The following is a 17,129-nucleotide window of genomic DNA, read 5'->3' as shown; positions in this document are numbered from 1 at the left end:
GATAATGTTTTTTCTTCAACAAGGAAAATATTAATTGCTGGGCAGAATTATTCTTTAAAATAAGTTGCAGTAGAGATTGTACCGCCATGTCTGTCCAATGTCTTGCCCGGGACAACTGAAACAATATACAGAGCATTTCTTTCAAGATAAACAACTCAAATATAATAAGATGCAGGAGGGGGGGGGGAAAGAGTGCATCATTTGCAATTTCAAGTTTTTCCATTTAACTCTGCACTGATTGAATACACATCCAGGCTGCATATTCATCTTCCGCCAATATAAATTACGGGTTTGTATAGTCTAAGCTTCCAGGATAAACATACAATTTCTGAATCGCTCATATCCTAAATAAATATTTCATGCTTTTCTGAGCCCCTATCTACCCTGTTTACAAAGTTCCATGTCCCCCACTCATAGCCAACATACAGCGTATCCAGGTTCTACTGACTATGTTCTAAGTAGCTTTTACCAACGTCAGTCTCAGAAGCACCGTTTGTGCACAGATGTTTATTCCAAAGATAGATTCTTTGTAGCTATGCTCATCTTTTTAAAGGAAAAGAAATACTGAGTTCTGCATTTTTGCTAGCAAACTCCTTATATGAATGGTCCTTAAATCATATGGGAGAAACGAGACAGAAAACAAATGTCAGAGCAGTCAGAAAACTGGCCATCTCTTAGGTGTGGTTTTTTAAAAACTCATAATACTGCAGAATTAGATAATGCAGCATTGGGACAGTGTCAGAACCAGAACACCAGAAAAGGCTCAGTGGACAGCTCACACTTCCCTGGAGTTTTCTTGTCCTTTCCTGCATACCAACTGTTCACATAAATCCAGACACAGCGAATTATTGTTGCCATTTTCTTTTATTAAAAAAAGTATTCCCTGTTTTTATAGTATAATAGAGTTAAAAATGTCCATCTCTCTGCCAAGAAAGGGATCTTTTTACAGTTTCTTCCCCTCTTCATAAATGTTTATTCATAAGTAAATTTTACCAAGCTCAATGGGCTTAATCTCAAATAAACCAGAATTGGGAACTCAGGCTTCTCTGGGAAGGCATATTTTTTCTGGGTTCATACACTATGCAGGATCACATTTTGTGGTACTACAGTTAAGTTGGTAAACTAACATTGGTTTCATTCATATGTTACATTAAAGCATAAACCATAACTTATCAACTACAATGACTGGATTTATACATCCCATTAGGGCCATGGCCAGACCCTGCGAAGGCTGCAGTATCGATGATATAGGTTCGGAGGCGAAGGAGGAGACTGGAGCTCGACTCTATGAGGGCTATCCCATCTGCACGGTATATGGGAGGGGCAGATATGGCGGAAGCGGGGGCCCGTATCATGTTCGGGGAGTGCGTGCTCGCTGTTTGCAAGCGATCACGCACTCCGGTCCCCCTGACTTTCCTCGTTCCCCGAGTAGCTTGAATCCTCAGAGCCTGGACCTTCGGCTGATGCTATGTAATGCCAGGTCCGTGGTAAATAAAGCCCCCCTCATTTTCGATCTTATACAAGAGGGGACCTGATGGGCATCTCGGAGACCTGGTTGGGCACAGAAAGGGGAGTGCCCCTTGCTGAAATGTGCCCACCGGGCTTCCGTGCATTTCATCTGCCGAGGGTCCAGGGTAGGGGTGGGGTGGGGTGGCGGTTATTATTAAAGAAGGTCTGGAGCTGAGGGGGATCACTGTACCACAGATAGCCAGATGTGAGTCCCTCTTTGTGAAGTGGGGCCAGGGGATGCAGGTGGGCTTGCTGATTACGTACCTGGCTCCTTGCTGCGTGACAGCAGCCCTGCCCAAGCTGCTAGATGTGATAGCCAGGATGGTGGTTGATACCCCCAGACTTATGGTTATGGGGGGATTTCAACCTGCCGTCAGTCAGTGAAACATCAGCGGCAGCTTGAGAGTTCATGGCTTCCATGACGGCCTTGGACCTGACCCAGTTATTAAATTGTCCCACTCATATCAGGAGAAACACCCTGGATTTGATTTTTGTCTCTGGACAGTGGTTGAATGATCTAGAATTAGGGGACTTAGTCATTAAACCCCTGTCATGGACAGATCATTCGCTCCTTCAACTTGACTTTCGAACCGCCAGTCCCCACCGCAGGGAAACGGGGCCGATTCGTTGGTTCCGTCCCAGGTGCCTGATGGACCCAGAGAGGTTTCTGATGGAGCTTGGGCCATTTCCTGAGGATCTAGCTCATGGCTCGACTGAAAAACTAGTTGCCGCCTGGGAAAGGGCGGCGGCTGGGGCTTTGGAGCACGTTGTGCCTTTGCGGCCTCTGACCTGGCGCCGATCTCGACTGGCTCCTTGGTATTCTGAGGAGCTGAGAGAGATGAAGCACCAGAAAAGACGCCTAGAGAATGGGTGGAGAGCCAGTCGTTCTGAATCTGACCGAACACTAGTAAGGTCCTATATTCAGACCTACCTAGTGGCAATAAGAGCGGCAAAACATGATTATTTTTCCGCTCTTATTGCATCGGCAGATAACCGCCCAGCCGCCCTGTTTAGGGGACCTGCTCCCTCCTTCATCAGGGAGCACGGGAGGACCTCTTGCAAGGGCATGCTGAGGATTTTGGGCGATATCTGCATGATAAAATCACTCAGATTCGGGATGGCCTGGACTCGGATTGTGTAGATTCGGGCAGGATGATGGAGGTAGGTCTTAGGGACGTTATCTGGGAAGAGTTCGATACTGTGGCCCCCGAGGACATGGACAAGATACTGGGGAGGCTGAACGCGACCACATGTTTATTGGACCCGTGTCCCTCCTGGCTGGTACTGGCCACCCGGGAGGTTACACAAGGCTGGCTTCAGGGAATTGTCAACGCTTCCTTGACAGAGGGTGTCTTCCCCACCGCCTTGAAAGAGGCAGTAGTGAGGCCCCTCCTCAAGAAGCCCTCTCTGGATCCAGCTGTTCTAGCGAATTATCGTCCCATCTCCAACCTTCGTTTTGTGGCAAAGGTTGTTGAGAGTGTGGTGGTGCGACAGCTTCCCCAGTACCTGGATGAAACTGTCTATCTTGACCCGTTCCAGTCTGGCTTCCAGCCTGGTACAGCACGGAGACGGCATTGGTCGTGTTGGTAGATGATCTCTGGAGGGCTCGGGACAGGGGTTGTTCCTCTGCCCTGGTCCTATTAGATCTCTCAGCGGCTTTTGATACCATCGACCATGGTATCTTGCTGCGACGGCTGGAGAGGTTAGGAGTGGGGGGCACCGTTTATCGGTGGTTCTCCTCCTATCTTTCTGACCGGTCGCAGACGGTGTTGGCAGGAGAGCAGAGATCGGCCGCGAGGCGCCTCATGTGTGGGGTTCCCCAGGGGTCAGTTCTCTCGCCTCTTCTGTTCAACATCTATATGAAGCCACTAGGTGAGATCATCCGTGGTTTTGGGGTGAGATGTCATCTGTACGCTGATGATACACAGCTGTACATTTCCACCCCTAACCACCCCAATGAAGCCGTTGAAGTGATGTCCCGGTGTCTGGAGGCTGTGCGGGTTTGGATGGGGAAAAACAGGCTTCGACTCAACCCTTCCAAGACTGAGTGGCTGTGGATGCCAGCATCCTGGTACAGCCAGCTGACTCCATCGCTGACTGTTGGGGGTGAGTCACTGGCCCGCATGGAGAGGGTTCGCAATCTAGCCGTCCTCCTGGATGTACGGCTGTCTTTAGAAGAGCATATGACGGCTGTCGCCAGGGGAGCTTTCTATCAGGTTCGCCTGATACGCCAGTTGCGTCCCTTCCTAGACCGGGATTCCCTATGCACAGTCACTCACGCCCTCGTCACCTCCCGCCTGGACTACATGGGGCTCCCCTTGAGGAGCACCCGGAGGCTCCAACTGGTCCCGAATGCGGCTGCATGGGTAATAGAGGGAGTAACTCGAAGCTCCCATATAACACCTCTCCTGCGCAAGCTGCACTGGCTTCAGGTGGTCTTCCGGGTGCAATTCAAGGTGCTGGTTACTACCTTTAAAGCGCTCCATGGCATAGGACCAGGTTATTTACGGGACCGCCTGCTGCTACCAATTGCCTCCCATCGACCCGTGCGCTCCCATAGGGAGGGTCTCCTCAGGGTGCCGTCAGTCAAACAATGTCGACTGGTGACCCCCAGGGGGAGGGCCTTCTCTGTGGGGGCTCCTGCCCTCTGGAACGAGCTGCCTCCGGGATTACGACAACTCCCCAACCTCCGGACCTTTCGACGCGAGCTAAAGACATTTTTGTTCCATTGCGCAGGGCTGGCTTAATTTTAGTTTTAATAGGGGTTTTATTAGAGTTTTAGTTTTTCTGGGCCTAATTAAATTAGTTTTTAAAAATGTTTTTAATTTTTGTGATTTTTGTTTTTAACTAGGCTGTGAACCGCCTTGAGTCCTTCGGGAGAAGGGCGGTATATAAGTCCAAATAATAAATAAATAAATAAATAAATAAATAAATAAATCATGACATCATAATTTAATAATTCTATTAAATTTGCATACAAACTTTTCTGAGAATGTCCGTTTCAAATATTATGATTTTCGAAACCTCTGATGAAATTAATTTGACAATCACAGTAAACAACAAAAAACTCTAGAGTACTGTAGTCCCGTCAGGCCTGGAAGCCATCTTTTGCATTGGGCCTTCAGGTTTGCCATATTTACTACTGTGGGAAATTGGGAGGGGGAAATTGTATGGAGCATGGGTGATATATAGTCATAATAACATTCCCTTCTCAGAGAGTCAAGGACCCTGAGGGCTGGAACTGAGAGGCATCTCCAGTTGGGATGGTGCTTGATTGGACCATGTGATAGACATGTGGGTGCTGGGCAGGGGCTTGAACTTTCCTTTGGGTGGGGAAAATCTGGAAGCTTTCAGATTTGAGTTTTCCCAGCTGTGCCAATATGACATCTCTAATAAAATGTAACTTTGAGGAACTTCTGTTGGGGGTGTTACTTGGAACCCTGACAGATCCATTATAAAAAAAATGGTATCAGGATACTCATGTATTTCTTATGAGAAAAATTTACATCGGGAAATAGGGCAGTCAATTTTTTCTTTTGTGGTATAAGAAAATTCTCTAAAACATTTCCCACAAAATGTGATAGAATTTCAATCAGCACTTTCCTCATAAGTTACCTCAGAAAGTTTATCTTTGTCTCTTTAGGACCACACATTCAAGCAATATCATTTAAAAGCAGGCATGTGTGCTTTTAAATAATAGTTTAAGAACTTTTTAACATCTGAACATAATATCCTAAGCCTTCTGAAGTTCCAGAAAAATTGTCTCAAAATTGTTTAGGACTAACAACTCTCATCAGCCAACAGACACATCTGGAGAACACCGGTTTAGGAAAACATACTCTGGAAAAATTATTCTGAAGGATTTAAAGTTGCCTGAATTTTTCATCAGCAATTATTTTCTTTGTCAGTTATACAAGCTGGCCCAACATTAAGGAACAAACAACTTCTGGATTTGAAGTAAGCATAGTCTATATTATTGATGAATTTTAATTGGGTATTCTTAATATTTTTTAAATTTTAAATCTAAATTTTAATAATCAGCCTTTAAAATTTGCTCTTTTTAAATGTTGTTTTAAATTGTATATATTTTGTTTTTATTCTGGCTGTACACCGCCCTGAGTCCTTCGGGAGAAGGGCGGTATAAAAATCTAATAAATAAATAAATAAATAAATAAATAAATATATCAGAGTTTTCAGATAGACTTTCTAGAGTTTTATTATTATATTATCTGAGCATATTTTTGTAAGTCATCCAAAGCTAGTATAGGATTGGGTGGTATAGAAAGTTGTAAGCAAAAGGAAACTTTCACAACATTTTGATCAGTGATCAGCAGAGGAGCTGACACTCGAACTGTCATTCTGCAACTGACAGGAACTGAAACTGAATTTACCAAAGATACCAAAAGCAGACAGTTTGAAAAAATTACCTGTTAACTCATAAACATTTGGAAATTTTCTAGAAACCTATCGCTCTTTCAGTCACAAACAGCCAATCTGTTCTCTTCTCTTTTTTTTTTTTTTTGTCTTCCTTTTTTAGACTGGTCCATAATAGCAGAGCTCTTTGGGATTTGCAGACTATGCTATAATTTGCTGCCATTTTTTTCACTCTGTCATTGCCTCCTCATAATTATAGTCCCCTCAACAGTATCTTTGGATGCTTTAAAGCATTGCCAGCTGGATTTGCACTTATACAAAGTTGTGAAAGGAACACAGGATGTTCCAATCTATTGAGTCATACAGTCAGTCTGCCTAGCTCAGTATTGTCAGTACAGACAAACAGTAGCTTTCCCCCTCTCAGGAAGGAAACTTTTCTAGACTAACCAAGAGATGTTAAAAATTAAACTTGGGACCTTTGACATACAAAGCATGAACTACGACTGAGATACAATCTCTGTCATATGTGTCACAATTTGTGAACAATGAAATTTCTTTTGGGAAAGAATACTGATCTTCTATTAAATGTCACAGTTTTTTTAATTCTTTGCAATTTAAGTGAGAACTGCTTGTATTTCTAAAGTTTAGCCCTCTCTGTTAATTAATCAAAGGGAAACTTAAACAAGATTTAACTGAAAGTATCCAGGTATCTAGAACACTGGGTGTGCTTTTTAACCATAAACTTTCCATCAGAATCAGACAGTATGCTGAGAAGCAAAAGCGGGAAAGTTTACTCATATTATATTCTTCCTTTGTAATTTTCTATGGTGGGATACATAAGAGAAATGATTTTGAATTAAGCATATAATATTTATAAATATAAAAACATTTTGCTCCCAGAAGCACGAAGCTGAAGCCTGAAGATGACAAATGAGACTTCGTCGAAACGTCGCCAGACACTTCCAATTTTACACGGGAGAAAACCCGAATAACCAAAGACCTACATACAAACACCCGCGAAAACCTCAGAAAACAAATGTGTGTGTGTGTGTGTGTTTTCTGAGGTTTTCGCGGGTGTTTGTATGTAGGTCTTTGGTTATTCGGGTTTTCTTTTCTTCAATTTTACACGGGAGAAAACCCGAATAACCAAAGACCGACCGACCGACCGACCGACCTACCTACCTACCTACCTACCTATATACATACATACATACATACATACATACATACATACATACATACATACATACATATATATATATATATATATATATATATATATATATGCATTTTCAGGTCTTTTCCTGTGTAAGGTTGAGAGTATCTTGGTGACGTTTCGACGACGTCTCACTCATCATCTTCAGTCTGGTGTCTTCGGCTTCGTGCTTCTCAAGCAAAGAGTGGTCGGAGCTGCCGTTTCTCTATAAATACTGGTGGGGAGGTGGGGAGTGTTGCTGTGAACGGGTTGGTTGGCTGTGTGGTTGCATCTTGATTGGTAGATGGAGTGGGTATTTGCAGATTGGTCGGCTGTTTTGTAGCATTGTTTGTGGGTGTGGTCCTGTCTTTTGTGTTGTAACGACCTGGTTAATGGGCTGTGTAGAAACATCCTGAGTTTTGGGAATGTGACCTCCTGTAGAGAGACGGCAGCTCCGACCACTCTTTGCTCACACAAGCACGAAGCCGAAAGCACCAGCCTGAAGATGATGAGTGAGACCTCACTGAAACGTCGCCAAAATACTCTCAACCTTACACGGAAAAAGACCCAAATACGCCAAGACCTACACACACACACACACACACACACACACACACACACACATATATATATATATATATATTCTTAAATGCACAATCACATCACCACCTGCACAGATCAACTCCGTAGCCAAGACTCTCATCTCCAGGACCAAATGCCTATCTGATAAAGACCACCTGGAAAACTGAATTACACACTCTCACAAACGTCCTAATCTCGAACGGATTCCAAAGAAGCAAATTACCAACCTAATCCAAAGGGACACCCAGCCCAAGAACCAAGACACAGAACAAAACAATGGCATCACCCTCCTCCCGTACATCAAAGGCACTACAGGTAAAATCAGCAAAATTCTCCACAAACACAACATCAAGACAGCCTTCTGCACAGACCAAAAAATAGCCAACATCTTAAGAAACCCCAAAGACAAGATCCAGCTAGAAAACCAAGGAGTCTATGAAATACCATGCAAAATCTGCCCAGCCACATACATTGGACAAACTAATAGAGAATAAATGCACACATCACAGAACATAAGAACGCAGTCAGAAAAGAAGAAAGAACTTCCTCCCTTTTCCAGCACCTTAAAGCAACAGGACATGACACTGATTTTGAATGAACCAAATTAATCTCCAAAACTGAACACTACCACAGGAGAATAATTATGGAAGCCATCGAAATAGAGAAACACCCCCACAACATGAATAAACGTGATGATACCTCCTGCTTACCAGACATCTGGAAATTAGCCCTAGTCAAGAAACGAGTCCCAGCCATAAAAATTGACACCAGACCCAGTATAATACTTGATGCCACCACCAGTCATCCTCACCAGATTCAAACCCAAACTCATCCCATAGACGAAATACAACCACCATCCAGAAGCCAGACCATGATGGCATCACCAGCTGCTACACCCCCCTCCGATCCCACGCAAAGCAAACTGACACATGCCATAAACACATAACACGACCTCGAACTCGGAACCAGACGAGGACCCAAGTTGCTACATCCCACACAGGTTGTTACGAAACAGCTGACCAATCTGCAAACATCAACTCCATCAACCAATCAAGATGTAACAACACAGCTTCAAACATCAACTCCATTAACCAATCAAGATGTAACAACACAGCCAACCAATCAGCTTACAGCAACTAAGCCAGCATTCCACAACCCCCCCACCAGTATTTATAGAGAAAGAGCAGTTATAACCACGCTTTGCTCGCATAAGCACGAAGCCAAAAGCTCCAGCCTGAAGATGACAAGTGAGATCTCGTCGAAACATCGCCTAGATACTTTCAACCTTACACGGGAAAAGACCCGAATATGCCAAAACCTACACACACACACACACACACACACACACACACACACACACACACACGAAGACTAAATATTCTATAATAAAATTAAACATTCCTCAGTGATTAATCATTTAATCTTTTTTGAAAATTAAACCATTCAAAACTGCAATAGACCTTTTCTATGTATAACACCTGTTATTTCGGATCATTAGCCATACTGAATAGAGCTGGTGAGAGTTACAATCCAAACTGCCTGGTGAGCATTATGCTACCTCCCGCAAACTATTTAGATCAGGGTGAGCAATTATTTCATTATTCTTTCTTTGGCCTTCTAACTAAAGCTTTAAAAATACTGTGCTTCTAAAATAAGGATACAAACTATTGTGACAGTCTTCATAGTGAAGCAACATTAAAGTTCATAAAAATACTCTAATGTAGTTTTAAAATGCATTGTGGTCTTCTGAAGACCACAACTTCACTAGTTAAAGGGTTACATTTGTAATTCTATTTTCTTAATTTTGAAATTTTCTCTATGTATCTGAAGTGAAGTTCAGAATATCTAGTAACAACCCTTAGCACAAAATATTACATAACCTTATGTTATGTTACACAAAATAGAAGTGATCTATGGCAGAAATAATTTGAATGTACGACATAACAAAGGCATAATCTTACCTACTTGTTTTAAAATTTCCTCAATTTTAATATTTAGTCAAGAGACTACATCACAATTTACAAAGTTTAAGAACCATCCTAAATATAAAACTATATTGAGGAAGCATATAAAAGCAAATTAGATTATATTGCTTCTCAACATGGCATCATCTTGACTTACTTTGGAAATTAAGCAGGGTCATTTGTATTTAGTACTTGGAAAGGGGGACATGAAAAGCAGCCTCCCCAAAGATTTCATTACTTTTGGCAATTGGGTATCCCCTGGGCAACAGTCTTGTCACTGGCCAATCCTTTCAATCAAGAAGCACCCTTCCATTAGCTTTGTAGGTGCTTCTGACCAAATACAGATAGACAGTACTTGGAAAGTGGGATTGCTTAACATTTCTAAAACAATTGGCTAGGCTGAAAGGACAATACAAGATCCAGTAAAAAGGCATGGCAAACCACTTCCATAACCCTGCCAAAGAAACTTCATGGATGTGGTTTCGATTCCATTTTTTTCAGGAACTTGACTCAAGACATCTTTATTTTCTAATCTTCATATGTGTTCCAAATCATTTGTCATTTCATATCTAGGCCGGGGTGTTGTTGTTTTTTTTATAAGAAGGAAAGTACAGGTAGTCCTCAACTTACAAGCTTTTATGGTGACCATTCAAAGTTACAATGGCACTGAAAAAAGGGACATTACCAGTTTTTATACCTACAACCGTTGCAGCATCCCCATGGACATGGAAACAAAATTAGATCCTTGGCAACTGCCATGTATTTATGAGAGCTACAGTGTCCCAAGATCATGTGGTCACCTTTTGTAATCTTCTAAAAAGTCAGCGGGGAAGCCAGATTCACTTAACAACTGTGTCACTCAACAACTGTGGCAAGAAAGGTTGGGAAAAATGAAAAAATGCACTTAATTGTCTTGCTTAGCAATCAACATTTTGGGCTCAATTGTGGTAGTAAGTCGAGGACTATCAATAGCACAGAAACAGACTTTGGGGAATATATATTTTACTTAACAATCAGAAATGTCTCTAATCATACACATTGCTTTATAGATTCTGAATATGGAAAAAATATTTTGATCTATTCAACAATTTTCAGTCATTTTCTTTAAGATCCATTTCAGGTGGTTTCTATCTGACACAGCATAATCTTAGCTATTATCAACTCTCACTGATAATTTTGATTTTTTGCAAAAAATTGGCATAAGCATATATGCCATCTATAAGCTCTCTGTACATATTTCAGAAGGTTTTCTTTTCCTAATCACCTAGGTCAGAAACAGATTGCAGCCCTGAAGGAAGCATATAAAGATTGGAAATGTCTTATAGAAGACATTTGTGGCTGAGATCTTATAACAATCCCTGACATAAGCATTATAACAGACATTCCAAAATTTCAGTGGGATAGTTTAGAATGAGTTGGATTAATGTCCGCTTTGTTATTTTTAATTGCTAGGATTCAGATTCATTTAAAAAGCTTTAGTCAGTATTGAAATCAATGTCTCATCAGCTTCAGTGGAATTTAACACAGTAATCCAATAGTCTGCATTGGACCCTTAGAAAATCAGATCACTCAGTTAACTCCACAAGATGACAAACTCAACCGACCTACCACCTCTAATTTCTGCCAACAGAAACAGCTAAATTATTAAACTATACAATAGTGCTAGAAGAATGTGTCTAAATTTCCTTTGGTAGATTACTATGGTATCTACTAGAATTTCACTAAATCAAGCTGTGAAAAAACGAATGCAACTCTGAAAGATATTTATTTCTTTTTATTGTAGGGTTCCAAAAACCTTGAAACAAAAAAACAGAAACAAACCACATCCAACTCAATGATTTAAATTGCCAAATTCACCCACATATGAAAAAAAATTGGTCTGACTAGAGTTACATTGTATGACCACTACGTTTTTCCAAATAACCTCTGTTGGAGTCTGAAGAGTCACCACTTAGTGTTGCTCATGATTTCCCAAGCTATTCTCACCAAAAAGTAAAGGTTAAAAGCTGTAACTGACAAAGTTTGAGAGGCTCCTTGATGAGACGTAACTTGCACTATTCCAGTTTTTCAACAGCAGGCATATTAAATTTAACAAAATTGATATAAAAGTTATGAATTTTATCTTTTAAATCAAAAACAGCATGCAGCTATACAAGGTCATCTAGCATTTGATATTTGAAAAACAAATTCACCATGTAATATTCTGGAAATCTATATAAAACTTTGTATCCTCTATCATGTTTCATGCAAAAATGCATCAGAAGATTATATTTCAGTACAAACAAAATCCTTACCTGTGAAAGCATTTGTGGCCTGAAAACCAGCTTCCTGCATACTGCTCTTCCACTAAAGCTTGTGACTCCAATCTTAACCTTTACTTTCCAGAGGCAGTTTATGCAGTTGGAGGGATCAAGTTACTTCCATCTTCACACGTGAGTGTCCATTTTTTTATCCCAATCCAGCATTTAACATCTCTCAGTTCCCACTTGTTCTCAGGTCCGTTAAGACCTGGGGAAAATAGGATGTGTCACAAATTCAAATGGCAAGTGCAGGTGAAGTGCCTCAACCGTCCTGACAAAGAATTATAGCCATTGTATTTGTGAAGAAGATAGCAGCCATTCCATGCATAAAAAGAAGTTCAACATTTAGTCTAAGTCTCTGCTTGGAGGACATCATAGGGTACTGTCGCTTGTTTGTGTGCTCATTTTGCTTAAAGTCAGACAGAGATATTCTTCACTCCTTTTCTGGTGATCACTTTGAGCTTTACCATTCACTTGTGCAGGCTAAGAAATTGAAAAGAAAGATGTTTTAAGATGATTTATGGCAAGTTCTACAACATTCAAGGAATGAAAGCACTTGCATGCACGTACAAACACACACACACACACACACACACACACACACACATTTAGCAGGAACTGATTATACACATTAAAAGGGATTTGTTAGAATTTTGTTGAGATCTAAGTATGATTGCATATGCCTTTGAAATGCAAAGACAGTCTTGAATGATGTCAATAATGCATTTTAGAACATGATATGATTTACATTTCAAAAGCCGTATTTAGTAAAATGGGGCAGCTGCACAATAACAAAATTGCAGTTAATAGGAAAAAGTAAAAAAATCAAGACCTTCAGTTCTAAGATGTAATTATCATTTTATCAGATCTTATTCTCACTTTATGAAAGCATTAAAAACAGGAAGTTGGATATGACATTGTGCTTTCAATTTTTACCTTTTGAGATAAAACCTTAGACTAGGTACATATAACATAGCTGAAAATTCAAATATTTTCCTAAAAGATAAGTTCAAAGCCAACTATCAAAAACAATATTACTAAAGATATTCACTATGAATATTTTTGCCAACCAATATTTTTTTTAAAAAATGTGGATATGACAGAATGGATAACATCACCATCATCTTGTGTTACAATATTTACTATTTTATATTACATCTCAGCTTAACAACTGCAATGTACTCTGTATGGGCTACCCTTCAAGACCACTTGAAAGCTTCAACTGTCCAGAATTTAGTTGCATGGACAATGAGGTGCATATCTTGGTAGTCCTACATGACACCTTTGCAAGGTATTGTGCCTGGTCATTTGAGGGACACCTTATTTTCCACAGAATCAGCCCATTTCACTTGAATAACAGAGTAACTGAAGGGACCTTGGAGATCAGATCTTCCTAGTCCAACCCCCTGCTCAAGCAGGAGACCCTATACCATTTCAGACTAATTTTCGAAGACTAATCTCTTTTTAAAAACCTCCAGTATCGAAGCACCAACAACCTCTGGAAGCATTCCACTGATTAATTGTTCTAAATGTTGGGAAATTTCTCCTTAGTTCTAAATTGATTCTCTTCTTGATTAATTTCTATCCATTAAACAATGCCCTCAGGTGCTTTGGAGAATGGGTTGACCCCTCTCCTGTTTATGGTAGCCCCTTAATTATTGAGAGGTAGTCCAGACAGGCTGCATGCCCACATCAACTAATTGTACTTTATTATAAGATTATATTAACAGGATAAATTTGAAAGTACATTTCTCCCTCATCACCTTTATAGCCCAAGAAACTAAGAAGAATTCCTTCTGAGAAGTTTGCCACACTCACATTCCTTTTGAGGGCTAAGGTGCCTCTTGACTGTTCCCCTGGCTGTGACTCTTCCCCTTGTCTCCCAAGTTCACTACCAGATACCATTACAGTCCAATTGGTTCAATCCAAGAAAGATGGCACACTCTTTCATATATCAATGTCATCGATCAGAATCCCAGAAGCATGTCTTCTCTCTAACAGCCCTGTATATGGAATGAGAGTCTCCCAAAATATACCACTTCCACCTTTCTGATATTTCAGAAAACCTGTTCTTAAGCTATGAATTTGAGGTAGCTGGGGTCCCTCCTAGATTGTGCATGGGTGCAATTAACCAGATAAGCTGCTGATTTTTGTTCTTTATTCTTTTAAATTTTCATAATTATTGTTTTCTGATTTTTGGTTGTTGGTTTAATTGTGCACTACTCAAACCCAGTTGGAGTCAGGCTATGCCCAAATTGAACAAGTTAAATATTAATTTTTAAATTATATAACATTATAGGTAGGTTATTAATATCCAGTAACAATAAACAAGCAATATATGGGGTGAACCATTTGGTCAAATCTGCCTGGATTCAATACAGAAAGCAAGAGCAATGGATCTAGTTAAGCAAAATAAAGGAAAATCGCTTAAAGTGGCCATGCATGCATAATCACTAGGAAACAGAAGTAGCTTTCAAAGCAATCATGTCAGACTAGAGAAAAAATGCATTGTGCAAACTTTGTACATTCCAAAACATATCTTTCTAAGGATTTACATAGCTTTATTTCATATGACTGGTAAATAATGGTGGTTATCAAAGTTTCCTCAACCTTCTGCACTGGTGGCTTCTTAGGACTAAAATTCTCAAGATTTGTAACCTCACTGGAGAAGATCAATTTTTGGACAGCTCTGAATATTTTGGTGCTTCTATGGACAATCTACCTAGTAAATATAAGCGTACTTTCCATCTGACATGCAATTCTTCTCTTGAGCTACTATTTTTATTTTAAGTGTATCACATTTCCTCAGCACTTATAACATAATAGTTTGAAAGTGAGAAAATAAAAGTCTTCCTCTCAACAGTAAATTCACTTGCTATTATAACTGCTGTGAAAAGTGTATTGATTTGCAGATGTACTGCCAAGATGCTTTAGAACATTTTAGGAATCAGAACTCGGAAGCATACTTTGGTTTTATAAACACTGACCAAAAAATAAATAATCCTCAGCCAACAACACCCAGGAACGCCATTTATTTTTTTAAAAAATTGACAGGGTCATAAGAACCTCTAGACTGAAACAGTGTCACTATCAGAAACAACAAACAAGAATGCTGATGTGCCACTATGTGATCCAACCTAGCAAAAATTGCTGATTGTTGGAAGGGAAGGGAACCATCTTTAGCCTGAAACCAAATGTAAAGGAATAATTTTCCTCCAGCCCTTTCTTCAGATTCCGATTGAAGTCAGAATCTTAACTTGAAAGTGTCGAGAGAAAAGTAAAGAGACATGCCAGTATAAAATCTTGCTTCCTGGAGGAGAAAGTGAACTTTATACAGTATGAGGTTTTGTAATATTTTAATAGCAGGTAAAACAATATTTTAATCCCCAGGGGCTCAACTAAAATGAATTTGCTAAATTCAGAACACAAAAAAATGCAAAGCAGATTCGCATTCCAGGTTGAGGCAGGAAGAGGGGTGGGGGGCAGAATAATTTAAGGCCCTTGATATTTAAAACATTATTGAGGATAAACTCTCAAAGAAATCTAAAACACACAATCACACTAATTTCTGGCACTGCCAATCCACATTTAAAGATTCAAGAAATACTGCAACTACTGTTTTATTATATGATGATTGGGAAGGATGGCTGTATCATTTGAACACAATTGGGAACAGTGGTGGGTTGTTACGAGTTCACCCTGGATCGGGCGAACTGGTAGCAGCAGCAGTGGGAGGCTCCGCCCACCCACCTGGACGTTGCACGTGCACGCAAGTGCGCACACCCACAAACAAAACGGTAGCAACTGGTTTTGAAACCCGCCCCTCATTTGGAAGACTGTTTGTCTGAAAACAAACTAGCATTCAAGCCATGAAATCAGGGACTAGAGAAGCCTTAAGAGTGTGAGTGTGTGTGTGTGTGTGAGAGAGGGGTGGGGGGAGGAGGGAGGGAGGGAGAAGGCATGTGCGTAGACATCATTTTTTACTTATTTTTATTAAACCCATGCTTCATTTGCAACAATGATTATTATCTCCAAGGTGGGACAGCAAATATTCAGTAGATGAACTACTTAATTTGGTAAGTGCAGTTTTACTGTTGATCTTTAGAAATGATACTGGTCAAACTTTAGTTCCACTTTTTAAAAAATCCTGTAGAAATCTGTCTTCTTGGAAAGATATATCAGTCAGTAATGTTAAAATTGTGTCTGCCATAACCAACAGCTATTCAAGAGCCAAATGAATGTAGAGCAGCAAAAAAATTTTTAAAAAAAATCCAAGACTCTTATACATGTTACTAGGAAAAGCAGAATGGTCTTCTTATCCAAAGCAAACCATGCTGCACAAATGAATCTGATTTATTTACAATGTCTTAGTAGTCAACATCTTCTGTCTGGCTGCTAAATAAAGAAGTGCAAATGGAACATTACCCAGACAAGCAAACAGTGTCTCAAAACCTGCAGACACAATCAGCTGCAGGGTGCTCATAACACTAATGTTTACAAAACTGAGTTAGATTATACTTTCTTTTTCCTTTAATAAGTGAGTACTGGCAGCTTTGAAAAACAAGATTGATACGTGAAGAGTCTTCATGTCCAATCACATGCTACATCTATGTTATAAAAGAGAAATGATGGTAAGATTATAATATTAATAATACATGTATTTTATTAAAAATGTCTAATACTGTACTGTAATAAGCCTCAGGAAATACCATAGAAAATTAAACAAGAGTTTTCTGTCAGCAGCTCAGCTCATATTTATCTTAGCTCCACATCTCCTGAAGAATACAAAAGTTCTGAAAGATTTTTATCTTTCCCTCCAAATTGCTGTGAATTACAAGAAAAAAGGCACTAAAATATATACACAATTCAGATACTTGTCAAAAGAAATGGAATGTGTCGCCATAGGTTATATCTGCAGGTCAGTGTGAATGGAGAACATTTTAAGAACAAAAACTGTAGTCTATACATACATTTCTACCAGAACCCCAGACAAAACTCTGCTCCCTCCATTTAACTCAGTTATGTAACACACACCAAAAAAATGCACTAACTATATACTGCCAAATAGTTACCATACTGAGAGTTGAAAGTAACTTTTCAATCATTGTGGTAATAATACACCCATCATATGAAGTTAAGCAAAGGAAGTAATAAATCAATTACATTTGTTGGAGAATGGCTGAAATAATACTCTAGCCTGTAATA

The 17,129-nt window shown here is 40.0% G+C and overlaps 1 protein-coding gene across 1 annotated transcript in view; it reads right to left on the bottom strand.

The window, feature by feature from the left end:
- The window catches only part of LDLRAD4 (low density lipoprotein receptor class A domain containing 4), a 314,691-nt gene that overhangs the window by 189,596 nt on the left and 107,966 nt on the right, over positions 1-17,129 (bottom strand). Inside the window, exon 3 of the mRNA XM_058174746.1 lies at positions 11,919-12,407. Within this exon, the coding sequence (XP_058030729.1) occupies positions 11,919-11,958 (40 nt within the window). The 5' untranslated portion in view covers positions 11,959-12,407. The remainder of the gene's footprint in view (positions 1-11,918; positions 12,408-17,129) is intronic.

This window comes from Ahaetulla prasina, chromosome 3 (genome assembly GCF_028640845.1).
Source record: "Ahaetulla prasina isolate Xishuangbanna chromosome 3, ASM2864084v1, whole genome shotgun sequence".
In the NCBI taxonomy this organism is placed as follows: Eukaryota; Metazoa; Chordata; class Lepidosauria; order Squamata; family Colubridae; genus Ahaetulla; species Ahaetulla prasina.
This window is presented reverse-complemented; position numbering and strand designations above follow the sequence as displayed.